The sequence below is a fragment of the Artemia franciscana genome, chromosome 20, assembly GCF_032884065.1.
Source record: "Artemia franciscana chromosome 20, ASM3288406v1, whole genome shotgun sequence".
Lineage (NCBI taxonomy): Eukaryota > Metazoa > Arthropoda > Branchiopoda > Anostraca > Artemiidae > Artemia > Artemia franciscana.
In genome coordinates this window covers 37,709,670-37,737,277 of record NC_088882.1, presented here as the reverse complement: position 1 = coordinate 37,737,277, position 27,608 = coordinate 37,709,670, and the positions used below count along the sequence as shown (strand labels likewise).

General features: G+C 35.5%; 1 protein-coding gene across 2 annotated transcripts in view; it reads left to right on the top strand.

Annotated features, from left to right (window-relative positions):
• The window catches only part of LOC136040215 (TBC1 domain family member 13-like), a 120,385-nt gene that overhangs the window by 9,457 nt on the left and 83,320 nt on the right, over positions 1 to 27,608 (top strand). Inside the window, exons 1-2 of one of the 2 annotated variants that reach the window (XM_065724411.1) lie at positions 12,525 to 12,543; positions 14,299 to 14,391. In XM_065724411.1, the coding sequence (XP_065580483.1) occupies positions 14,378 to 14,391 (14 nt within the window). In that variant the 5' untranslated portion in view covers positions 12,525 to 12,543; positions 14,299 to 14,377. Of the gene's footprint in view, positions 1 to 12,524; positions 12,544 to 14,298; positions 14,392 to 27,608 lie in introns of those variants that run through there. The other variant, XM_065724410.1, reaches the window with a different exon arrangement.

The window sequence follows — 27,608 nt, the reverse complement described above, 5'->3', positions numbered from 1 at the left end:
TGGAAGGTGATCATGTAGATCTTAAGGAGGTAGCGCATACCCCAGAGATGGTTATTTATCCTATGAGGGAACATGATTACGATTTAGTGGGCTATGTGAATGACCAAGAGATTAAGTCGATATTTAAGAATTTAAAAGGTAGTACTGCTGTGGGTGTTGATGGTATACCAATATTGTTATTTAAGAATTTTCTTTCCATTTGATGCCGATAATTGTTCTTCTTTGTAATAAGGTGTTAACGTCAGGGCAATGGCCAAGCGCTTGGAAGACATCATTGTTTATACCACTTTTTAAGAGAGGAAACCCGAAGGCTCATGAAAATTATCGTTTAATAGCGCTTGCCCCTGCTTTAAGTAAGGTTTTGGAGAAAATATTAGATACCAGGCTTTCCAATTGGTTAAATAAAAATGATTTAATACATGAGGAACAAGGAGGTTTCAGGACAGGGCATGGGACGACAGATAGTGTGTTTATTTTAAAGGCATTAATATATAAGTATGGAAAGGGTAAAACTTGTCTTTATGTGGGATTTCTGGATCTCCATAAGGCTTTTGATAGTGTCGACAGAGAGTTATTGAATGATGTCATGCTAAATATTGGCCTTCCCCATTCTTTTGTTAGATTGATAGTGAGCATGTATACTTGTGTGAGTGGAATCATACAAGCTGGTAATAGGTTTTCGAAGCTTTTTGATATTAAGCGGGGAGTAAAACAGGGCAGCACCCTTTCACCTAAGTTGTTTAATATTTTTATTAATGATGTTGTTAACTTTCTAGAGAATAGATGGGCTCTGAAAGTTAGCCTAGGGACTCAAAAACTATCTCTCTTGTTATTTGCAGATGATATTGCTTTGGTGGCTAATAAACCGAAAGATCTACATACACTTTTGAATCTCATAGAAGAATATTTGCAGATAAAAAATTAAGGCTGAATACTGAAAACAGCGAAGTTGTTATTTTTAAAAAAGGATTGTTGGGGGCAATGAAAAATATACATTTAAATTTAATAATAAGGAACTATTTATAAGTAAAGAATAAAATATTTAGGCTTTATCTTATCGGAAAATGGAAGCCTAAAGAGTCATGTTGATGAAATAATTAAGAGAGGTAGAGTGGCCATGTCAGCAATATTTAGAAACCCGACGATAATGGGAATTAAAAACCTAAAAATGCATAAAAGAAAATTTAACACAAAAATTTTACCCGTGATAGAATATGGAGCAGAGATATGGGGTGGAGAAACGGTGCAGCAACTTGAGTCCCTTCAGCTCCAGTACCATAAAAGAGTGTTTGGTCTACATCAGACAACTCATTCACAGATTCTGAAAGGTGATATGGGCCTGTTTTCTTTAAAGCTACGTAGGTATATTTCAATGCTTAGATTCTGGTTGAAGTTCACCAAGAGTAATGAAGATAGACTAGTAAGTGCGGCATATGAACAGATGTTGAAATGTGGTTTAAAAACCTCGTGGTCATCCCAAATGAAATCATTACTAGAAAAAGTAGGAATGCCTTATTTATGGAATAATGGTCTTTGTTCTAGTGATGTACCAACATATTTAGAAAGCCAGGTACGATTTATATTAGAAAGTCAGGAAACTCAGCATTGGCAAGGGCTGGTTTTAGATTCTACAACCCTACAACATTATAATCAGGCAAAACCTACTTTTAGAGAGGAAGTTTATTTTAAATTTAATTTACCGGCTATGATTCTACGTCGTTGGATTCAGCTTAGGGCGAATTGTCTTCCAATCCAGAATTGGCAAAAAACTTTCGACAAAAATAAAATGATAGTTGGTCTTGATAGGCGGTATGTTTGTCCCCTTTGTAAAGATGATGATGAAGACTTGGATCATTTTCTCCGGAAATGCCCGGTGCTCTTGGATTTACGGGAAATTTTTTTGCATGGGATTAATTTGATGCTTCCAGGTATTCTGCAAAATAATAACCCAACCACAATATTTCGAGTGGGAGTGTATATAGATAAATCCTTAATAAGAAGAAAAAGTTTTATATGACTAATTTCTTTTGTTGTGTGTGTTTGTAATTCGTACTGTTGTTAATTTCCTTGCTTGTTTGTTATTTATTTATATTTTTGTGTATATATGGCCCATCGGTTTTTGAAATACACTTATCTATCTATCTATCTATAACAAAAACTCCGGGGTCCACACAACCCCTGCTGTGTCTTCATTCTTCATTCCATCTTCATTCTGCTGCGATTCCCAGTCAAGCTAACAATATCCCCGTTGAAAAAGAGTGCCCTACTTCCCCAAACCCACGCTCCTTTTACTCCCTTCTGGCTCCTACAATTAGCAAAAAAGCAAGTGGCCGCTTAAGTAACCGTTTTACTTTTGCTAAAATCCTTGTTATGAACGCTGGAAGCCTGAATTGTGTCAAAGTGACCGAACTAGAGGCCCTCTCCCAATTACAGAAAATTGATGTAATTGCTGTAACAGAGGTCCAGGCACAGAACCTTAACCTGTTAAAAATTAATAAATGTTCCCAATTAATTAAACATCACCCTCATGACCACCCCCTAGGTAAAAAGGGAGATTTGAAAAATAAAATAAACGCCCACCCGTGATCTTTCTTCAGGCAGAAAATACGAGATTCCACATTTTTGTAGAAAAGAGCTGGAAATTTTTGCTATTCGAATCTCTGAATGCGATGGTGTGAAAGGGAGGCGGAATATTATATTTGTGGGTAACTATCTATTCCCTAAATTAATTCATGCTCCCAACCTTTTGGATTACGATGAAATCATATGGGTAAGTGTGAGACCCAAAGTCTTGCCTCGCCCTTTTAATTTGGTTGTTTTTTGCTGCATATGACAGCGGTTTTTCCAGCAACTACATAGTAATGCCGACTTTGTCCTCTGCAAATTTCCAAATGACGGTATTTTCCTAGTATGTTTTGCTGATGACCTAAAGTTAAATTCCCTTTGTAGTTCCCTCAATTTAAAACAAATAGTGAAAATACCAAAAACCAAAGGAAATACTACTCATGATCTGATTTGCACGAATATCCACACCTTTTATAGCTCACTTGTTACTTTGCCCCCTTTAGGAGACAGCTACCATTTTTATGGCACTTGGTATTAAACAAGTGACATATAGCGGTCGCAAATTCTGTCGGTCTGTCTGTCGGTCCTGGTTTTGCTACTTTAGGCACTTTCAGGTAGGCTAAGACGATGAAATTTTGCAGGCGTATCAGGGACCGGACCAGATTAAATTAGAAATAGTCGTTTTTGTGATTTTACCGTATTCATATTTTAAGTATTTATAACTTACGAACGGGTTATGGGATCTTAATTAAATTTGCTGTTTGGAAGGATATCGTATCTCAGAGCTCTTATTCTAAATCCCGACCAGATCCGGTGTCATTGGGGGGAGTTGGGGGGAGACCTAAAATCTTGGAAAACGCTTAGAATGGAGGGATTGGGATGAAATTTTGTGGGAAAAATAAGCAGAAGTCCTAGATACGTGATTGACATAACCAGAATGGATCTGTTCTGTTTGGGGGAGTTGGAGGGGGGGGGGTAATTTTGAACATCAGAAAAAATGAGGTATTTATAACTTACGAAGGAGTGATCGGATCTTAATGAAATTTTAAGTTTTGAAGAATATCGTGTCTCAGAGCTCTTATTATAAATCCCAACTGGATCCAGTGACATTGGGGAGAATTTGGGGGGGGGGCTAAAATCTCGGAAAACGCTTTGAGCTGAGGGATCGGGATGAAACTTGGTGTTAAAAATAATCATAAGTGTTAGATACGTGATCGAAATAACCGGAACGGATTCATTTTCTCTGGGAGAGTTGGGGGAGGAGGGTTAATTCTGAAAAATTAAATAAAAAGAGGTATTTTAACTTTCGAAGGAGTGATTGGATCTTAATGAAATTTGATGTTTAGAAGGATATCGTGTCTCAGAGCTCTTATTTTATATCCCGACCGGATCCGGTGAAGGGGAAGTGGGGGGGAGCCTAAATCTTGGAAAACGCTTAGAGTGGAGGGATTGGGATGAAACTTGGTGGGAAAAATAAGCACAAGTCCTAGATACGAGATTGACATATGCGGAACGGATCAGTTCTCTTTGGGGGAGTTGGGGGGGAGGGTTAATTAAAAAAATTAGAGAAAATGAGGTATTTTTGACTCACGAAAGTGATCGTATCTTAATGAAATTTCATATTTAGAAGGACCTCGAAACTCAGATCTCTTATTTTAAATCCCAACCGGATCCAGTGTCATAAGGGGGGGGGGCGGAAATCTTGGAAAACGCTTAAAGCGGAGATCAGGATGAAACTTGGTGGAAAGAATAAGCACAAGTTCAAGATATGTGACTGACATAACCGGATCAGATCCGCTCTCTTTGGTGGAGTGGGGGGGGAGTAATTTAGAAAAATTAGAAAAAATGAGGTATTTGTAACTTACGAACGAGTGATCAGATCTTAATGAAATTTGCTATCTAGAAGGATCTTGTGCTTTAGAACTCTTATTTTAAATCTCGACCAGATCTGGTGACATTGTAGGAAGTTGGAGGGGGAAACCGGAATTCTTCAAAAACGTGAAAATCGAGGTATCTCACGAATGGGTCATCGGATCTTAATGAAACTTGATATATAGAAGAATATTATGTCTCAGATACTCCATTTTCAATTCGAATCGGATCCAGGTACATAGAGGGTTGAAGAGGGGGTAACAGAAATCTTAGAAACCGGAAATCTTGGAAAACCCTTAGAGTGGAGAGATCGGGATGAAACTTGATGGTAAGAATAAGCACAAGTTATAGATACGAGATTGACATAATTGGTACGGATCCGTTCTCTTTGAGGGAGCTGGGGATTGTTAATCTGGAAAAGTCAGAAAAATTGAGGTATTTTTAGCTTAAGTACGGGTGACCGGATCTTAATGAAATTTGATATCCCAGTTGTACTAATTAAGGCCATTGTAGACACTCTTTCAGAACCTTGTCAGTACTTTGTAATGAAATTACCTCTACTGGTAAGTCCCTGACTGTTGGAAGTTAGGTTTTATCACTCCCGTAAAAATAAGTTTAGGAAACCAGATTTTGTTGGTGTCCGGCCCATTACTCTTACTCCAGTTTTTTCCAAGTTATATGAATGCTTTTTAGCTGATTGGTTCAAAGTAAGAATAATCCCAAATGTTGACCAAAGGCAATTCAGAAATTTGCGCTCTACCTCTACCACAGACTATCTTGTTCACCTTTTGGATACTATTAAATAGATAAAAACGAGTTTTTTTTTAATGAAAGTAAGGAGCAACATAAAAACTTAAAACAAACAGAAATTACCTCGTATATGAAAGGGACTTTTCCTCCTCAACGGCTCGCTCTTTACGCTAAAGTTTGACTCTTTCTCTAGACTTTATTTTTAAAACAGTAAGAAACTTTAGCGTAAAGAGTGGGGTGTTGAGGAGGAAAGGCCCCTTTCATATACGGAGTAATTTCTGTTCGTTTTAAGTTTTTATGTTGCTCCTTACTTTCATTTTAAAAAAAACTATTACTTTCATTCAAAAACTATTGGGCAAATTATTTTTAATTATAATTTAATACTTAAAAGGTTAGATAGTGATATAAATTGGAAACCGGTTTGTAATTGTAAGCAACTTGGCCCATTTGTAAATCCTACTTACAAACATGTTATAACAGGGGACTTGTCAATAATAAAGCAAGATGATCTTCAAATTATAATGAATAAAGGGGCTAATTTCCGTCTTTTTCATCATCTGAAACCATCGAATGTTCTTGATGGCTTGGAAAATCATTTTGATTTATTTATTGATAAGTGGTGTAAGAAAGAGAATAAAAATAAAGAGAGTTTTCAAAGTTGGAAGAATTTAATTATTAGTAGAATAAGAAATAAAATATATTCGAACTTAAAAAATACTAATACTAAATCATTATTTTATAATGCGAAGATTAAACAAGCAATTGCTAATCTACTGAATGAATTTGTAATTGTGCCAGTGGATAAAGCTAATAATAATTTTGCCATAATTTGTCAGAAGCTGTATTGTGATATCTTAAAAAGGGAGTTATGCACAACTAATGTTTATGAAAAGGTAAATTTAGAGGATGAGAATTTAATTGAAAAGACTGAAGAAATACTTTTTAAAAATTTTAATATTAAAATAAATGACAATGATAAAAAGTTCCCTTTCCTATATTGGACTGTAAAAATTTCATAAGAATCCCCCTAAACCACGGTTTATTGCTGGAGCAGCTAAATGTCCAACCCGTATTGCTGCTACTGACCTCTCTTTAATTTTAAAGGAAATTGTAAATAAACTTAAAACCTATTGTTCTGGTATTAAAAAATTTTCGAATTTTAATCCATATTGGAGTGTTAATAATTCACTGCAGGTGATAGATTCTTTAACAATGGTTTCAGCTAAAAGAATTGAGTCTTTCGATTTTCCGACAATGTATACTAATTTATTCCATTTATGTAGTGTTAGATAATTTAAAAACTGTTATCAAGAAATCTTTCCTCTTATCTAGTAAAAGGTTCTTAAAAATAGACACTTATAATTAAAAAGCTATATGGACAAATTGCTTTAATACTACAGTTAGCTTGAGATGTTACAGCTTGGATATGATTTTAGAGTTATTAGAATTTGTTTTATACAATACTTATATAAGATTTGGTGGTGATTTGTACAAGCAAATCGTGGGAATTCCCATGGGGGGAATGCCAGCCCATTTATAGCTGACTTGTTTTTAAGTCAACTAGAATATAAATATATGATGGATAAGAATAATCCAAATAATTTAAAACATGTTTTGTCAAATAATAAAAGATATTTAGATGATATTTTGGTCTGAAATTGTAAGGATTTCATTGATATTTCTAAAAATATATATCCATCAGAGCTTACTCTTGAACCTAGTCATGGCGCTGGTCATGAAGATCATTTCTTAGATTTAAATATTAATATTTGTGATAATAATAAATTAAGTTTTAAAATGTATAATAAAACGGATGATTTTGATTTTGAAGTGATTAGTTTCCCATTCCCTGAAAGTAATATACACTCAAATATCACATATTCGGCGTTTTTCTCACAGTTACTTCGTTTTGCAAGAATTTGTAGTAATTATGTTGATTTTAAAAATAGATGTAAAATCTTAAGCCAAAAATTGATATCAAGAGGTTTTTCTGCAAATAAATTAACTTGGCAATTTAAAAAATTTAGTTTTCATTATAACGAACTTTTAAATAAATATCAAAAGAATTATCTAGAAATACTTAAAGAAATTTTCAACTAATTTCGGAGGTTCGAAAAATGATGACGCAGCGCCATTTATTTTGAATTGTGTTTCTAATAGAGCGGAGTTTTTAAAAAAATAGCCACATGGTAAAGATAAATTCTATAATTGTTTAGTTCATTCAGGTTTTTTGCAATGTGTTAATATTTGTGATTTGGTAAAATTTATCATATTTAGTTTACCTATTGTTGCTAAAAAGAGGGATATATTAACAGGATAAGCTTGTTTTGGTGTTACTTGGTTGTTTTACATTTCCTTTTTTTCATAGGCATGTATTTTGGGGGTGATACCTGACACGGGGATGCCATGGATATTTTGTGGTAGCCACAACACTTGGCTGGGTAGAGAATTTAATGTGGCGAAACCCTGTAGGCAAGTGTATTCTCCTGATGAGCCCTTGTGTTGGGTTGTTGCCTCTGAATTATTTGTCTTTATTGTTTCTATTGTTTGGTAAATGACGACTTATATTTATTGACGACATGACTGCCTGTCCATGGATTATTCTTTATGGTTGATTGTGTATGGCTATGCTGTTTGACCTATGTGATTGTATGGATGAGTAGGGTTAAGGCCTCATTCAAGTGCTGGTCCATATTAGTCACTAATTTAGAAAAACAGTTTTCCTTTTCTCCTTCTGTCTCTTTCATTTTTTTTTTTTATGTGTTTGTGCTGTTGCATTGGTGATTTCTCTTTTCATGATATAGTAATGGTTACTGGGAAGTGTACAGACGTTTTCAGGGGGATTTTTTTTTGGTTAGGAGGGAGATTTGAGGGGGGTTACGTGGGAGGATATTTCCATGGAGAAACTTGTCATGGGGAAGAGAATTCCAATGAAGGGGGCGCAGAATTTTCTAGAATTATTTGAAAAAAAAATGAAAAATAAATATGAAAAGTTTTTTTATACTGAAAGTAAGGAGCAGCATTAAAACTTAAAACGAACAAAAATTATTACGCATATGAGAGGCTTACCTCCTCGTTATAATTCACTCTTTACACTAAAGTATTTTTAGTAATTTCAATTATTTATTCTACGGCCTTTGTGATTCAGAGCTCATTCTTAAGGAATTGGGACAAAATTTAAGCTTTAGGGTAAAGAGCGAGGTATCGACGAGGGTTGAACCTTCTCATAAACGCAATAAAAACATACGAATATAGATAAACACGAATACGTAAATTAATTCGTAAGTTACGTATACTTTTTACCAATGAAAACGTTTGTAAAAAATTAAAAGTTCTAGTTGCTTTTTTAAGTAATCAAAAAATTGGAGGGCAACTAGGCCTCCTCCCTCGCTCTTTTTTTCTCAAAATCTTCAGATTAATTGCAATTAATTAATACGCAAATTCATTTTAATTATTTATGTGCGGAGAGCCATGATCAAGACATGCTTTAATTCAAAAACGTCCAGAAATTAAATAAAAAAAAAAACAATTTTTTTTAAATGAAAGTAAGGAGCACATTAAAACTTAAACCGAACAGAAATTACTCCGTATATGAAAGGGGCCTTTCCTCCTCAACGCCCCACTCTTTACGCTAAAGTTTCTTACTGTTTTAAAAATAGAGTCTAGAGAAAGAGTCAAACTTTAGCGTAAAGAGCGAGCCGTTGAGGAAGAAAAGTCCCTTTCATATACGAAGTAATTTCTGTTCGTTTTAAGTTTTTATGTTGCTCCTTACTTTCATCTAAGAAAAACTTGTTTTGATTTATTTAATAGTATTCAAAAGGTGAACAAGATAGTCTGTGGTAGAGGTAGAGCGCAAATTTCTGAATTGCCTTTGGTCAACATTTGGGATTATTCTTACTTTGAACCAATCAGCTAAAAACCATTCATATAACTTGGAAAAAACTGGAGTAAGAGTAATGCGGACACCAACAAAATCTTGTTTCCTAAACTTATTTTTACGGGAGTGATAAAACCTAATTTCCAACAGTCAGGGCTTACCAGTAGAGGTAATTTCATTAAAAAGTACTGACAAGGTTCAGCATTGAAAATGAAAATAAAATTATAGTGCAATATAATCTTGAACTGATGATCTTTCAGCAATTAATAGCATTATGTATCAAACGTTCAGTTCTATTTTATGTGTACTTATCTGATTGTTCAAGAAACATACAGTTTTCCGTAAAGCGCCAATGACGTTGTAGGCTTTAGACTTTTACAATGAAAGGAGGCTTAAACCAGACTTTTCTTTGTAGAGATTTCTATTCGTTTCAAACTAGATTTGCATATTCAATTAAGTTTCACTCGTTTTAAGATTTACTTACTCATTTATTTTAGTAACTACTGTTTGTTTTTTTTGCGTTTCATTTATGCCTCAATAGCCAAATATTTTTGTTCGCTTGATTTGCATATTCAACCTAAGCTCTACTCGTTTTGAGATTTATTTATTCGTTTATATTATTACGTTTTTTATAATTGTTTTTGCTATGATTGTTCATTTAATCTCTGTTCGTTTTGGGTTTCATTTTTTCTTAAATAGTAATTTTTGGTTGTTTTGAGTTTGTGTTATTGTAGGTTTTCATTTCCTCTGATCGTAAGTATAATATGGCCTTTACTTTTCTTCAGAAAACTATTTTGGAATGTTTTTTTTTAAATTAATCTACAAAAAAAAGATGGAAAGGAAGCTAAAATAAATAATTATGTAAACTTTAAAACTAAAAAAAACAAACAATAAAACTACAGCATTTAAACTTGAAAAATTATAGCTATGTGGATATTTTTGTAAATCTTCTTCTGTCTGTTTCCCATCAATTAATGAACTCTTTATTATTTTTATTAACTATTAAATTACAAAAAGTATAAATAAACACAACCGTCGGGGGAAGGCTCAAACAGCCTGATGTTGGACGGCTGCAATCCTCAAATTCTCAACCTAATTAATTAAAAAAATAAATATTAAAGAAGGACAAAAACACTCTCTCTCAATTACCTTTTAATACCAGAATATACGTAAAAAAAAGGCTAACAATAATAATAAAAAAAAAGAAAAAAAAATAACTCCCCACTCCCAGTAAATATTTTTTTTAAATTTTACTTTAAACGACCCAATATGTTCCGCCTCCCTAATGCCAGCTGGGATATCATTCCAAATAGCCGGAGCTAAATACCTAATTCTGAAAGCTGCACGTGTGGTGTCTCGGTACTCAACAATAAAATTATTTGCCTCTCTAGTCTAATACCCATGGAGTGAACGATTTACTCGAAAAAAAAAACTGGAGGAAATACATCATTGCAACATCGATACGCAAAAACTGCAGCTTGATAATCTCGAATCTGACCAATGTTAGGCACTCGTATATTCTTAAAACATGACGCGGTATCATTCACATATTCTACATAATTACCAAGAAGACGTACTGTTTTATTTTGTATGATCTATACTCTTTTAAAATTTGCATAGAAATTACTAGACCGAAGGACACAACCGTGAGAAATATAAGGCGCAACAATGGTGTGATAAAATAATAAAAGAACTGATAATGGTAAAACATGCTTTAATCGACGCAAAATTCCCAAACCTCTAGCAACTTTAGCTGCAACATGATCACTATGGTTTTTCCAAGATAGATTACAATCAAGCTGGAATCCCAAATAACACTCTTCATGGACCTGTGACAAAGGCCTACGGTTAAAAAACATCTTTTTATCAACACATGGAGGCTTACCAACTCACCTATAAATCATAAAATTAGTTTTATTAACGTTCACTGACAAAAGGCTCAAACTTGTAAACACAAAAAATGCCTTTAATACCCTATTTACTTTCAACAACAAATCATCGACAGATCTACTAGACACAGTTAAAGCAGTATCATCCGCAAAGGTCGTAATACAACACTCAGGTAAGTAGAAACGCATTGAATCAACATACACAAGGTACAGAAGTGGTCCCAAACAGACCCCTGAGGTACACCACACCTCACTTGAAAAGGAGAAGAAAACACATCATTAAATACAACTTGAATAGATCTACCACTTAGAAAACTATGAAACCACTTTAAATAGTTACCACGAGTTCCAAGGGATTGTAGACGTTTGAGTAGAATATGAAAATCCACTGTATTGAATGCTTTTCTAAAATTGATAAAAACAGTCAAAGGGATTTCACCACGTTCAAAGCATTTATTTACAGTATCACAAAGGGAATGCACGGCATCCGACGTCGACTGACCTTTTCTAAAGCCAAACTGGTTTTCACTTAACATCCCCGTTTTCATAAGGTGATCATAAAGCCTTTTATGCACAATTTTTTCAAATATTTTCGAAAACAAGGGTAGGATTGATATGGGTCTATAATTTTCAATTTCTAGCTTAGAGTCACCTTTGTGAAGGGGGATTACTTTTGCCCTTTTAAGCGCATCAGGGAATATACCGGTTTGGAGGGAAAGATTGATTATATGGACTAGACATGGCATTAAATAACACATCACTGACTTAAAAGTTTTCAGATTAATGTCATCTGTCCCTGCTGAATTCGATTTGATTGTTTTCACAACCTTCAGAATTTCATCTCCAGTACAAGGCTGAAATTCAATTTCATTTCCAATTCCTCTATCATCCACAAAGTCATCTTTCATTAAATCGTTAGTAAAGTTCACTAACCCTTGCGCCTGTACGTTTTGCCCAACGCTTGAACAAAACTCAACGCAAATTTAGTCGTGATACTTATTTCATCATTAACAAGTTCTCCTTGAATCAGTTGCGAATTAGTTGGAGCTTCTTTCTTCTTTCCCAATAGGTAATTAATACCTTTCCAAATTCCTTTAGTATTATCCTTATTTAAACTCAATTGGTTGGTAAAGTATTCTTTTTTAGCTTTCCTTCTCATCGAGTTTACTTTATTGCGTATTATTTTGAATTCTTCCAGTTTCTTGGCACATTCACTATTTAAATATTCCACATATGCTTGATTTCTTAAATCTGACACTTTAAGGATTTCAATAGTTATCCAGGGCTTCCTGGGTTCACGCTTACGTGGTTTCAAGAATTTCACTGGGCAAGTCTTATCATAAATTGGCTGTACGACCCCCATCATACGATCACATGCACCAGAAGCGTCATCTTTCATATCCATAATCTCACTAAAATCAATGGCACTCAACTCTTCGCCCAACCGCTGTAAATTCATCTTTTTCATCAACCTAGTCTTTACTTTTTGTATTTTATTTCTTTTTATTCGGCCATCATTTTTGTAGGTTAAAAGGAAAATAATCTGGGGTACTTTTACTATTCGCTTTTGTCTCCTCAGAAGGAGACAAAGTAAGTATTCCTAGGAAGTATATTAAAACAAAAAAGCATATTTCCATTAGATTCTTTTTCACTTCTCTTTTTCAGTTTTCTAACATCATTTTCACTTTTCTGAGAATACACTGTACATCCTCTTGAGGTCCCATATGTAGAAAATATATAAAACTGTAATTAAATACTAGGGTTGGACTTCCAGTTTATGGACAGTTGCTAATCTTGGACAAACATATTGAGTAAAATGTATCAATCCTAAATATGAACAACCAGCTACAAATTTTAGAGATGATGGAACACTCTCCTCAACTTAGCTTAAGCACTATGCGTAACTAAATTTTATTTTCTGAAAGTTTTAATTCAGTGAAAAATAAGAAATTTTTTTCTTTTGAAAATTTCAAATTTATGTTCTCAGATTCGAATGTGTAATTGAAGCAATAGAAGCCATTAATCATATGATTCTACCACTAATGCCCCCTATTTTGCATTAATTTAATTTTAATCCAGACTTACCTGGACTGCATTGGAATGGGGGGGGGGACCATATTACTCAAGTGTCCATATTACTGTTGTCTCATCTACTCGTTTTTGTAGTATTTCATAAAACAATAATATTCACAGTATCAAACAATGTCCTTTTTCAAATTGTGATTCTAATTAATTCATCATCCAGCGTTTATACATAATCCTGAATTTAGAGTATTTAAATGTATTAATCCATAGTTCATTGACAAAGAACTTTTGATGTCACAGTTCAGACTAAACCATTTAAAGACATATGTCTGATCCAATCCAGTTATCCAATGAAAGTAAGTTAGCTCAAGGCATTCCTTTATCCAGTGAATAGATTCAGTAAGAGTTCATTGCCCCAAGAGTGACCTTGGGAGAGGAGTTAAGGAACAGTCAGAATCAATATCTAGAAGGCATATGCTACTCCTGGGATTTGGGTTTCTGAAACTCCTAATAAGTCAGTTTGAACCATCTGAATATGTCTGTCAAAATGTTAATTTGATAGTTTTTTGTTTTTTTTTTTTTTTTACATTGTAGCATTCCAAGTTGCAGTTTTCATATTTTTAAATTATTGATATTATTATGGCCTTAAGAAAAGCAATGGTCCCCTACTTTTGCATCATTGGTACTAATATATCTTTTCAAGTCTACACAAAGCGCTTGAGCCAGCCTAGAAACAGACGGCAAGGATCCCCTTGGACCTTCAGTATTAATTGTTCTATCACATTGGGACCAGGGGTAGTTTTTTCTACAATCATACAAGGATTGTATGATTAACCCTTGTATGGGATTAATCATACATTGTCCCACCTTGACCCATCTTGGTCACAAGTTGGTTTTCCACACTTGATGATGCTCTTCTTTCAACAAGAGTCAAAATTCTACACAAGCAATCTCAAGCCTATTACCTCTGACTCATTACTTGTTCTTTCCTACAAATATTATGCTACTATGGGGAGGCAGTCCATAATAGGTAACTTAACTATGAAGAGGTTTTTCAACACAAAAAAACACATCAAACCCAGAATTGTCTATTAATCAGAATGTATTGCAAATGCAGTGTTGTTGAATAGGCCGTAGTTTCCTCTAACGGTTTATATAATCAGTTTCTCCAAGCTTTTAATATGGGACAAGGCTTAAATAAAGTTTATTGAAGACATCCTATATTTGAAGCCCTTAATTGTTCATACCCTCCTCTTTCTCCAAAAACTTTACAGTGTCTTTCTTTTTTATTACAAAGTGTCTAAATACTGATATTTTCAGGTTTATTTAAATGGAGCAGTGTATCTCTACAGATTTTATTGTATGAAGCTTCCTGTACTGAAGAAAAAGAACAATCATAATGAGAGGAAAATCGTAAGCCAATTTTTCAACCTATCATATTGCTTTTCGTGCTCTTAAGATGTTACAGACAAGGATAGTATTTGGGAATACGTCTAAATAGATTTTAATTTCTTGAACCACATTCGTCTGCCATAATAAAAAAAAAGAAACGATCAAAAATAGGGTTTGAAGGCCAAACGAGAATACTGAAAAAAAAACTACACAAAGCGAATATTTCGAGAGGACAGCCACCTCTCTTCTTCTTCTCAAAATATTTATGTCGTCCTCTGGAAATATTTGCTTTATGTGTTTTTTTTTAGTATTCTCGTTTGGCCTTCAAAACCGCATTTTTGATCGCTTTCTTTGTTTATATTATAAGTAAATTTTGAATATTAAATAGTGAAACTCCATTCTTTAGGCTTTTTTTTACTTTTAACACTTTTATAACAAAAGAATAGTTCTAATCAATTCCCAATTAATACCCTTTTCAATTCGTCCCTGATGTTGCCAGAGATAGCCGTGAATGATGCATTCATCCATTGTTTCTCACTGCTTGAATAATCTCGCATCTCTTTGTTAATGTGTATTTGATTCTGAGTCTGTTTTCTATCATTGTGTCATCAAACAGTTTGTGGCAACGAGTTATAATTAAGGAGCAACTTGGCCCAGTAGTAACCAAAACTCTGAAAGACGGAACTAATTGTAAAAGACGCAGCCAAAGTATTGATTTTTTATGCTGAGTTTAAATTTATAAAGTTCTCTAAAATTAATGTTGCTCATCAAGAGAAATAAACCTAAGAGATTTTTACTGGGTTTTGAAAATTAGGGAAACACCCTCAAAAAGCCAAGGAATGTTGATGAAAATCACACCACCAGATTCATTGTATCCAAGAATCCTATTGTAGAGGCCAAAATGCGGAACTTAGTATGTTTTGCCTGAAGAAAGATAAAATGTGTGTTTTTTTCTAGTTTCCCATAAGTGTAAACGTATTGAATCCATAGTCCTAGAAAATTGGGAGAGGGCTCATTCGAACGGAAAGTATAAGTCCTAGTGCTCTTTTGAGTGACCAGATAGATTGGAGGCCAACTAACCTTCTTTATATGTTCCTTTGTTCTCTAAGTCATTCAAAAACAATTTTGAGATAGCTACAAGACATTTCTCTCTGAGGGATCTTGAAGGGAAATATTTTTTGTTCGGAGAGAATTTTCAGGGGGTGAATTTTCTAGGGAAAATTTTACGTAGAGCAAATTGTCGAATTCTTAAAAAATTCTTTTTATTTGTCTTATTTTCTGTTTGGCGACTGAATTTTACATGTAGAGATGATCCAGGGTTTTTTTCACGGGAAATCTCCCGGGATTATTAGAAAAATTGTCAGAAATTAAATAATAAAAAAAAACAAGTCTTTTTGAACTGAAAAAAAGGTATAAACATAAAAGGAACAGAAGTTACTCCATATATGACTAAGGTTGCCACCTCCTCAATACCTCGCTCCTTACGCTAAAGTTTGACTTTTTGTTCCAATTTTTTAAGAATGAGGACAGCCCCACCCCCTCGGGCCCAAATAAGGAATAACAATGTTTGTTTTGCTTTAATATTTCTACTTACTTTCAGTTCCAAAAACTTGTCCGTTTTTTTTTTTTTTTTGAATTAATACAAAAAGTTGGCAAATATATTATTTACAATTGTTTTAATAATTTGAGGAAAAATGAAGCAAGTATGAAAATCTGATTAATAGAAATTTTCTGCTTATTATAAATCAAGAATTTAGTTATTAGCCTTTAGTGTTTTCGTGTACTTTTGTATATTGCCTAGGGTATATATCAAGTACATATCGAGCCTCATGAGGGGATGCACCCTTGTTCCACGGTAGCTACCAACATATTTGGAAAATGTTAGCTGCAGAACCAGATGGCATGACACTTCTCTTATTTTATTTTAGTGTTTCTTTCAGAAGAGCCCATAGACTAGAATTATGCCCATTTAATTTCTCAGCTGAAAGACAAAGTAGTAGCCAAGTTTAGGTATTTAGAGCGGATTGCCAGGATCTACCCAAACTACTGAATAAAGATTTCATATTTGCCAAACTTATCATCTTGAAGCTCGTTCTCTCTAGGGTGATGCATTTTGATTAAGAGTAAAGGTACCAAGGACAGTGAAGATGAAATCTGACTGGTTGAATTGACTAGTGACTAGTCAACTAAGTGACTAGTCAACTAGTCAACTAATTGACTAGTAACTAAGTTTGCGAGAAAGTAGGCTATTTATAAATTGATGTTTGCTGCGTCTCATCACAAAAGTATTCGGTCAACTTTTTTTTTATAGATATTGCAAATTTCTGCTTCGCCTTCCCATTTGGATGAAAAATACGAAAATATTGTACTTCTCTAAATATCGCTTGTCGGTGTTGCACACCACCGTGTCGGGTTTGCAAAGGCATTTGACTCAAGCCACAGTTCATTATATGCCACAATAACAGCATTTTTATTGTTATTTTGTAGTAATTATTGAAAATAGTTTTGTTTATCTATACTTTTGTTCGTGTATAGTTTTGTTTGTGCAGTCGAGGTCTGTTTGTGAATCGTAGCCCACTTGTATGTTTAGTAATAGGTAATAAATAACTATAATAACTATTATTTAGAAGCTTTAAATAAAATTAAAAAGGTCATAAATTCAATTTTTAATATTAATGGCATCCTTATATAGTTCTGCAGGTTTTGGTGGCAGCTGCCGCCAAAAAAAGAGGAAAACATAAAAAAAGAAAGAAAGAAGAACAGAAAAAAACATGGGTGAAAAATGAGCAAACTAGGCTATAACCTAAGAATATTGGAACAAAACAGCCTAAGAAGGTTGTCTTTGAAAATCAACAGACTGTTACTGTATGACTTTTTAAAGAAAGAAAAGCGTTTTCAATTTTAATTAATTGTTTAGCTTATTTATTTTCTGTGTTGAATATAGCAAAACTGACAAAAATGAGTAATTTCGAAAAAAAAACTATTAAAAAACTTTAGAAAAATCATAAAAATGAGTAATTAAAAAAAGAAATATTGATAAACTTTAGAAAACTTTGGATTTGCCCATGAATAGACCCAAGTTGAGCCCAGGGGAGGGGCAAAGCATAGCCTTTTCAAAGTTTTACTATATACTGATAATATTGAAATTGGTCAATAGTTTGCTATTACATTTGTTTGTTCACAGTTATAAAAAAAAACAATCCGAGCACGTTTCAGAGTACTAGGAAAAACGTCACATTCGAATGAAAGATTAACAAGTTTTCTAGAGGCGGAACTATTGAAGAAAGAATAGATTTAACTACCTTGTTTGGAATAGAGTCGGGACTAGATTAGGACGTGTTTTTCAAACCATTAAATAAAAAAAGCAAGTTTTTTTTAACTGCAAGCAACTAGCGACATTAAAACTTAAACGAAAAGGAAATTGTTCTGTATATGAAAGGGGTTGTCCCCTCCTCAAAGCCTCGCTCTTTACGCCACAGTTGGACTCTTTCTCAAAACTCTGCTTTCTAAAACAATAAAAAACTTTTGCGTAAAGAGCGAGGCATTGAGGAGGGGACACACCCTTTCATATACGGAATAATTATCTAAACGTTTTTGAATTAATGCATGTTTTGGTTTTGGCTCACCGCACATGAATAATTGAAACGAAATTTGCATATTATTTTTTTTTTTGCTAAATGGCTTTCTCAGAGTTTTGATCGGACGATTTTGGTAAAAGGGGGGGGGGAGTAGGCCTAGTGCCCTCCAATTTTCGCTTACTTAAGAAGGCAACTAGAACTTTTTTATATTTTTGCGAACGTTTTTGTTAGTAATAAATAGATGTAACTTACGAATTAATTTACGCAAAAAACTTCTATATTTGTATATTTTTGTTACGTATATGAAGGGGTTCTCCTCCTCGTCAATACCTCGCTCTTTGCACTAAAGCTTTAATTTTGTCTCAATTCTTTAATAATGACCCCTGAATCACAAAGGCCAGAGAATAAATAGTTGAAATCACTTGAAATACTTTACCGTAAAGAGCGAAGTATCGTGGAAGAGACAAAGCCCCCTATATACGTAATAATTTCTGTTTGTTTTAGGTTTTAATGCTGCTCTTTATTTCCAACTGAATGAACTTTTATTTGTTTTCTCATCGTTTTTTTTTTTAATAATGATAGAAAATCTCGCGCACTCCTTCATGGAAATTCTCTTCCCTCATTATAAATTCCTCCATGGAAATAGTCTCCCATGTGACCACCACCACCCCCTCGTCACCACCAAAAGGTCCCCCTGAAAACGTCTCTACACTTCCCAAGAACCATTACTAAATGTAAACAACGGTCAAAGTTTGTAACTTGCAGCCCCTCCCCCGGGGACTTTGGGGGATTAAGTCATCCCGAAAGACATAATTATTAGGTTTTTCGACTGTGCTGAACAAAATGGTTATCTCAGAATTTCGATCCGGTGTATGCCCTCCAGTTTTCTGGTCACTTAATAAGGGCACTAAAACTTTTAATTTTCCGTTAGAATGAGCCCTCTTGCGACATTCTAGGACCACTTGGTCGATACAGTCACCTCTGGAAAAAAAAAAAAAAAAAGACAAATAACACGCATCCGTGATCTGTCTTCTCGCAAAAAATAAAAATTCCACATTTTTGGACCAGGAGCTGGAAACTTCTACAGTAAGGATTTCTGATACGTTGAATCTGATGGTGTCATTTCCGTTAAGATTCTATGATTTTTAGGGGGGTTTTCCCCCTATTTTCTAAAATAGAGCAAATTTTCTCAGGCTCTTAGCTTTTGATGGGTAAGACTAAACTTGATGGAACTTATATATTAAAATCAGTTTCGGCTACTATTGAGCCGGGTCCCTCCTTAATACAGTTCGTTACCACGAATTGTTTGATTAACAATCTTAGCAATTTCGCTTTTTTTTATTGGCTATAGAAACGTAGACATAAAGTAAGGTCACCCAAGATGAGATCTAAAGTCAGGTTTAGACTGAGACAAAGTAACTGTACAAGTAATATTCTTAACAGTATTAAATCAATAGAGTTCCTCGATACTGTGCATCATAAACGCCTTCATTATTCATTATTTCATTATTTCGTGATAAATCATCTCGTACACAAAAAGGTAAATTACAAGATATGTACATGCCAAGACAACTTTTAGTCACCTTACATTGGTTTATTTGGTACTTATGCATTATGCGAGAAACGCTTGAGAAGTAAAGTTTGGTTAATGCTAGTAAAACTAAGCAAAATTGATGAAAATATAATACTTTATTAGCGAAATTGTGAAAACTACAACTTAAAAACATGTGCCCAGAACACAGAAATGTCGTTAAGAATCGCGTCGAAATAAGCTCTTCCTTCTGCCTTTACTGCCGCCCATCACATGATGTTGCTTGTCGTAAGAGTACAAAATCATGGTGTGCCCATTGCCGCACTGTGTTGTTTTGGACAACAACCTATTATCCTGGACAAAATATACTTGCCTGTTCTTCGGTCGTTGGCAACTCCCAAATCTTAATTTGAACATCCATTGTGAGACTCTATATTCTATCACTATGCATCGCAAATTAACCGGTTATTTTCCTATCTGATCTTTGCGATTCAAATGCCCGTGTGTTTATCTTATCTTCGCAATCCAAATTCTCGAGTGTTTCTCATATAATACATAAGTACCGTTTATTTTTTCCATCTTTTGGATATGGATATCCAATTGCATTTAATTACCATAATCTGAAAACGTCTCACACAAGCCAATATTATCAGGCTGTTCACCCGAAACAATATGTTTTCAATCATCGATGGACAATGTGAGAACCTGAATGTTAAGTTAAAGTGCAGCAAAAGAATAATTTCCTTTGGTGACCTCCTCTCCCCCAGGACTTGAAACGTAATTAAGCCTTACTATTATAAACAAACGTCTCCGTTAACCAAATTCGATAGGCTTGACCCACAGAATTTTTACAATACTAATTACATTAAAAGAATTATTTTCAAGATCGCAAACCTTGCCTCCTTTGAGATAAAATGATTCCCAAAAGCAGATTTTACTTGGAATATATCAAGTCTCCAGACGGACAAAAGTGTTTTTTCTTAAATTTACTTTTCAAATATATGCCAAAGGATTAGAAACATAAAACTAATTGCGCAGCAAGTATTATTGGAATGAACCCATGAGCACAAAAAAAGAAAATTAATTATCGTGTAATTGCTGAAAAACGCATTGATACCCTAAAACATAAATAATAACATATATAAAACAAAGGTGAAAAGTAATGGACCTGAGGTAATCATGAACATAACAAAATAAATTTCGACAAATCAAATACTAATACAATTTTTAGGGCTATAATGACAAAAAGGTTGAAATGGCTAGGACACGTTCAGCGGCTGAAGAATGACAGATTGCCAAAGTCGTCTTTCTCAGCCAACCATCTTGTGCTAAACAAAAAGCAGATCGTCCCTGAATGGACTTGGAGGATATCGTAAGGAAAGATTTAAGGGAAATAAGATAAGATTTTATTTCAACAAAGCGGCTATCACAAGCCCAAAAGGGCCGAATTCGGACTTCAGTGTCAGTACAAAACCATAAAATCGCAATCAATAAAAAGTCAAACGATGAAAACTCGTAAAATTAAAACAGAGAAAACAAATTTAAACAAGAATCCGACTAGCAAGAATTACAAAGTACGCAATTGCAAAATAAACACCAAAACTATAAGATAAAAGTGAAGTCAGAAGGGGGGTATTGATTTTAAATCTCAATTATGTTCGGGATTAACGTTCTTTTATATCTTTTAGTGGAAGCTCTTATTGGGGCAAGAAGGGGAACTTTTCTTGAAACTGAACGTAGGGGCGAGTTTGGGGGATGTTCACTAGGGAAAAGAGAAGTAGTATGAAAGTTATGCAAGGCATTGTGGGCAGATCGCAAGGAAATTTGTGCTGTTCTTTCCTTAAGGATGACTAGATTTGCTTTCCGAAGAAGGGAAATCTAAGGTATTTTACCCTAATTGAAGATGATTCTTAGGTGCCTTTTTTGAACTGTCTCTATTCTGTCTGATAATTCATTGGGGATGCCCAGATTCCAAACAGGTCATGCCTATTCAAGGGTAGGACGTATAAAAGAGAGAAAAATCCTCAAACAATGAAATTTAGGACATTTAAATCAATTAAGGAGTTTGAGGAGAGAAATGCAGTATTTGTACGTTTTAACAAATCATTAACGTGGCAATCCCATTTTAAGTCGCTTGAGATGGTAACGCCCAGTAATTTCATAGTATTAACTGTCATTTCAGGGGGGGATGGGAACGGAGAAGGAAGTGGAATTTTGAGGGGACTAATTGTTAAAACTGTTGATTTTAAAGGGTTGACTCAGATCACTAGCATCAGCTTCATCTGATATTGATTTCAAGATGTCCGTTGGGTTACTTTTTAGATTTTTGAAACATGTTTCAAGACAGTTAAATCGTCAACGGATTTCCATCTATCTGGGAAATCAAAACCAAGACAAGAAATAAAACTGGGCCTACAAGGGCTCCCTGTGGAACACCAATATGAATTGGGAGGGAATCAGAACATATTTTCAGGCATCTGACGACTTGCGTTCTATTTGAAAGGAAGGACGAGATTATTCTCATTAAATAGGGGTTAACTAGAAAGTCATTGGTTAGTTTCTTTCACTAATGTATTACGGTTAATGAAATCAAAAGCTTTTTGTAAGTCAACAGCGATAGCATTGAGCCAGTTATTTGGTTTTTATGGCACTTAGTATTAACCAAGTGACATATAGCGATCGCAAATTCTGTCGGTCTGTTTGTCTGTCCCGGTTTTGCTACTTCAGGCACTTCCAGGCAAGCTAGGACCATGAAACTTGGCATGTGTATCAGGGACTGGACCAGATTAAATTAGAAATAGTTATTTTCCCGATTTGACCATCTGGGAGAGGGGGGAGTGGGGGGCCGGTTAATTCGAAAAAAATAGAAAAAATGAAGTATTTTTAACTTACATACGGGGTGATGGGATCTTAATTAAGTTTGATGTTTGGAAAAATATCGTGTCTCAGAGCTCTTATTTAAAATTCCGACCAGATCCGGTGACATTGAAGGGAGTTGGAGGGGGAAGCCGGAATTCTTGGAAAGCGTGAAATCGAAGTATCTTACGAATAGGTGATCGAATCTCAATGAAACTTGATATATAGAAGAATCTTATATTTCAGATGTTCCATTGGCAATTGGAATCGGACCCGGGGGACGTAGAGGGTTGGAGGGGGAAAACAGAAATCTTGAAAACCGGAAATTTGGAAAACGCTGAGGGTGGAGATATTGGGATGACACTTGATGGGAAGAATAAGCTCAAGTCTTAGATATGTGATTGACATAACTGGGGCGGATCCGCTCTCTTCGGGGGAGTGGGGGGAGGAAATGATATCTTAGAGCTCTTTTTTCAAATCCTGACCAGATCTGTTGACATTGGGGGAGCTGGAGGGGGAAACCAGTAATTTTCGAAAATGTTTATAAATGTCGTAAATACGTGACTGACTTAACCGGACTTGATCTGCTCTCTTTGGGGGAGATACACGGTGGGCTTCAGTGTTTTGACAAGTTTGGTGCTTCTGAACGTGCTAGGACGATAAAAACTGGTAGGCGTGTCAGGGAGCTGTACAAATTGACTTGATAAAGTCGTTTTCCTCGATTCGGACATCTGAGGGGCTGAAGGGTGAGGAAAAATTAAAAAATTGAGGTATTTCTAACTTGCGTGTGGGTGATCGGATCTTAATGAATTTTGATATTTAGAAGGACCTCGTGACTCAAAGCTCTCATTTTAAATCCCGACCGCCATTAAGCCTCTGATTTTCCTTTTAAAGCAATCTATTGATTTTTAGAATTTTGCTAGAGCTCACACCATACGAGTTCTTGGCTCTTGGCTCTTCCGACCTCGTCGCAAGTGTCATATGAGCTCTTAGCTCTTGTTCGAGTTTGTTACATAGAGTGTCCAAAAGGTGAACAAGATAGTCTGTGGTAGAGGTAGAGCGCAAAGTTCCGATTTACCTTTGGTCAACAATTATGATTATTTTTATTTTCAACCAATCAGCTAAAAAGCTTTTATGTAACTTAGAAAAAACCAGAGTAAGATTAATGGGCTGGACACCAGTAAAATCTTGTTTGCTACGGTTTTTTTCCGGGAGTAATAAAACTTAATTTCCAACAATCAGGGAAACTACCAGTAAAGGTAATTTCATTAAAAAGCACCGACAAAGGTTCTGAAAGAATTTCTGCAAAGGCTTTAATTAGTAAAATTGGGGTGTCTATTGGACAGGTGCTGCACTTTTTAATGTTTTTGCTTTTTGTCTCAACATCTTAGGGCAAAATAATAGAGAAATTAGGAGAGCGTAGATTATAAGCAGTACTAATAGAGAGGGGAGGGAGGCTTTGAACCATGGAAGAAAGACATTTATTCAGATCATTGACTGTAACAAGGGGCTCTTCTTGTAAATGGAAATCTATATTATTATGGGGTACTTTTTTTGTACTTATTTACTACTATTTGGGCTTAGTGGAAAACAAATCCTTGGCTTTCTATTTGTAATATGCAGAAGCAGATTTATGTGTTTCTTTTTATATATTTTTACGCAATGGGTTTTACCATTCTGGAAAAGGTTAATTTTAATCCTTATTAGCTTTTTTAACTGATTTGTAATGTAAGGTTTGTCATTAGAACACGATTTTTTGGGTTTTAAGTATTTGGTTTTAATCAGATTTTGGAATTAAGACATTTTAACATTAACGCCATTATTCCCCTTAAGAGCTGGCCAGCTTTCATTAGTAATCAAAGATCCAAACTCGAAAAGGCCTTCATTGGAAATTGGACGACAAGAGAATTGGGTCACACAAAATGTATGATTAAAGCTGGAAAGAGGCTTCATTAAAGGGGGCAAAGAAACAGGTGAGCTATAGAAAGTGTACATATTCGTGCAAATCAGATCAATAGTAGTATTTCCTTCGGTTGTTGGTATTTTTACTATCTGTTTTAAACTGAGGAAACTACAAAGGCAATTTAGCTTCAGGACATTAGCATCACCTACTAGGAAACAAGAGCCAAGAGCTTATATGGCACTTGTGACCGGGTCGGAAGAGCCAAGACCCAAGAGCTAATATGGCATGAGCAAAATTCTAAGAATCTATAGATTGATTTAAATGGAAAATAAGAGGATTAGTACCGGTCGGGATTTAAAATAAGTGCTCTGACACACGAGGTTCCTCTAAATATCAAAATTGATTAAGAACCGATCACCCACTCGTAAGTCAAAAATACCTCATCTTTTCTAATTTTTCCTCTCCCTTCTGCTCCCCCCCAGACGGTCGAATCGGGGAAAACGATTTTATCAAGTCAATTTGTGTAGGTCCCTGACACGCCTACCAGTTTTCATCGTCCTAGCACGTCTAGAAGCACCGAACTGACCAAAGCACTGGACCCCCCTATGACTCCCCCAAAGAGAGCGGATCCATTTTGGTTACATCAATCACGTATCTACGACATTTGGTTATTCTATCCACCAAGTTTCATCCTGATCTCTCCACTCTAAGCGTTTTCCAGGATTTCCGGTTTCACCCTCCAGCTCCTCCCAGTGCCATTCGTAAGTTAAAATACCTCGTTTTTTCAGATTTTCCTCTCCCTTCATCCCCCCAGATGGTTGAATTGGGGAAATGACTGCTACCAAGTCCATTTGTGCAGGGTCCTGATCCGCCTACCAATTTTCATCGTCTTAGCACGTCTAGAAGCACCGAACTCGCCAAAGCACTGGAAATCTCCCCAACTCCCCCAACTAGAGTGGATCCGTTCCAATTAGATCAATAATGTTCCTAGAATTTGTGCTTATTCTTCCCGTCAAGTCTCATCCCGATCTCTCCACTCTAAGTGTTTTCCAAGATTTCCTTTTTCCAATATTTCTGTTTTTCTCCCTCCGACCCCCATGCCCCCGGATCCAATTCGAATTGAAAAGGGAGTATTTGAGACATAAGAATTTTCTATATGTCAAGTTTCATTAAGATCCGATCACCAATTCGTAAGATAAAGATACCTCAATTTTCACATTTGCCAAGATTTCTGTTTTTCCCCTGTAACTCCCCCAGTGTCACCGGTTCTGGTCGTAATTTAAAATAAGAGCTCTGAAGCACAAGATCCTTCTAAATATCAAATTTCATTGAGATATCACATGTCCGTAATTTACAAATACCTCATTTTTTCTATTTTTTCCGAATTACCTCCCCCCCTCAACTCCACCAACGAGAGCAGATGCGGTTCGGTTGTGTCAGTCATGGATCTTGGACTTAACTTGGGGCTTATTCTTTCCACCAAGTTTCATCCTAATTTCTCCACTCTAAGTTATTTCCAAGATTTCCGGTCCCCCAACTCCCCCCCCCCAATGGCACTAGATCCGATCGGTATTTAAAATAAGAGATCTGAGTTATGACAACCATCAAATATGAAATTTCATCAAGATCCGATATCTCCTTCGTAAATTAAAAATATCTAATTTTTCTAATTTTTCAGAATTAGCCCCCCCTCCCAACTCCCCCAAAGAGAGCGCATCCATTCCGGTTATGTGGATCACGTACCTAGGACTTGTGCTTATTTTTTCCACCAAGTCTCATCCTGATCCCTCCACTCTAAGCGTTTTCCAAAGTTTTAGGTTTTCCCCTCCAACTCCCCCCAATGTCACCGGGTCCGGTCGGGATTCAAAACAACAGCTCTGAGACACAATACCCTTCTAAATATCAAATTTCATTAAGATCGGATCACCAGTTCGTAAGTTAAAAATACCTGATTTTTTCTAGTTTTTCCGAATTAATCATCCTCCCACTCCCCCCCCCACCAGATGGTCAAATTAGGGAAACGACTATTTCTAGTTTGATCTGGTTTGGTCTCTGATACGCCTGCCAAATTTTATCGTCGTGGCTTATCTGGAAATGCCTAAACTAGCAAAACCGGGGCAGACAGGCCGATAGAATTCGGATCGCTATATGTCACTTGGAAAATACCAAGTGCCATAAAAACCGGCGTTTGGGAATTTGCAGAGGGCAAAGTCGGCACTACTATGTAGTTGCTTCAAAAACTGCTGTCTTTGTGCAGCGTTTCGATTAGGAGAATAATCAAAAGATCAAAAATCAATCAAATTAAAAGGTCGAGGCAAAAATTTGGATCTCAAACTTACCGAAATGATTTCATCATAATCTGAAAGATTGGGAATATGAATTAATTTAGGGAAGAGACAGTCACCTACAAATAATAATATTCCGCCTCCCTTTTTACCCAGGGGGTGGAAATGAGGACGAGGTTTTATGAATTGGGAATAGTTATTGATTTTTAAAAGGTCAGGTTTCTGTGCCTGAACCTCTTTTACAGCAATTACATCAATTTTGTGTAATTGAGAGAGGGTCTCTAGTTCCGTCAATTTGTCGAGATTCAGGCTTTCATCGTTTGTAACAAGGATTTTTGGAAAAATAAAACGGTTACTAAAGCGAGCAGTTGTTTGTTTGCTAACTGTAGGAGCCTGAAGTGAGTAAGAGGGGCGTTGGTCTGGGAGAAGCAGAGTACTCTTTTTCAACGGGGATATTGTTTGCTTGGCTGGGAATCGCAGTGGAATGGAGATGATCTGTTAAAGGGCTGTTACCTAGTAAGTGCCATGGTGGGAATGGTGATTCAAGTCTGACAAGAAATTGCTGCTTTGCGGCAGAGTAGGGAGGGTATGGGACAGCATACTGTAATTTGGGAGGAATTTACGACTTCTGTATGCGGGGATGGGGTGGAGTTAAGAAAGGGTAAGGGAGAGGAGTTCGTAATCGGGAAGGGTTTATTAATTGTTGAACTCTGTCCGAAGAACTTTGATGAGGTATAAGGAAATGAGAAATTCTTGGGATGGTGTAAACAGCCAGGCTTTGACTAGACCGGATTAGAGGAGGAGTCTGCGCCGATCTGTTGGTCTCAGGTTGCCACCAATGGTCAGAGTGGCATAATCATTATTGTTTTTAATAATAATTAAACGCAGGATTTATCTGATACAATGAAGCATGAGCCTAAAGAAATCTATAAATTTACTATAACCGCTGCGTGTTTCACAAGCATAACTAATTCTAGAGTATGTGTATGCATGTTACCATGAGTGTCCAAAAATGGTGAATGTTGACTTTCACCGGTGAATGTTAACCAACACCAAAATACATTAGTGAAAGATCGAATATTTTA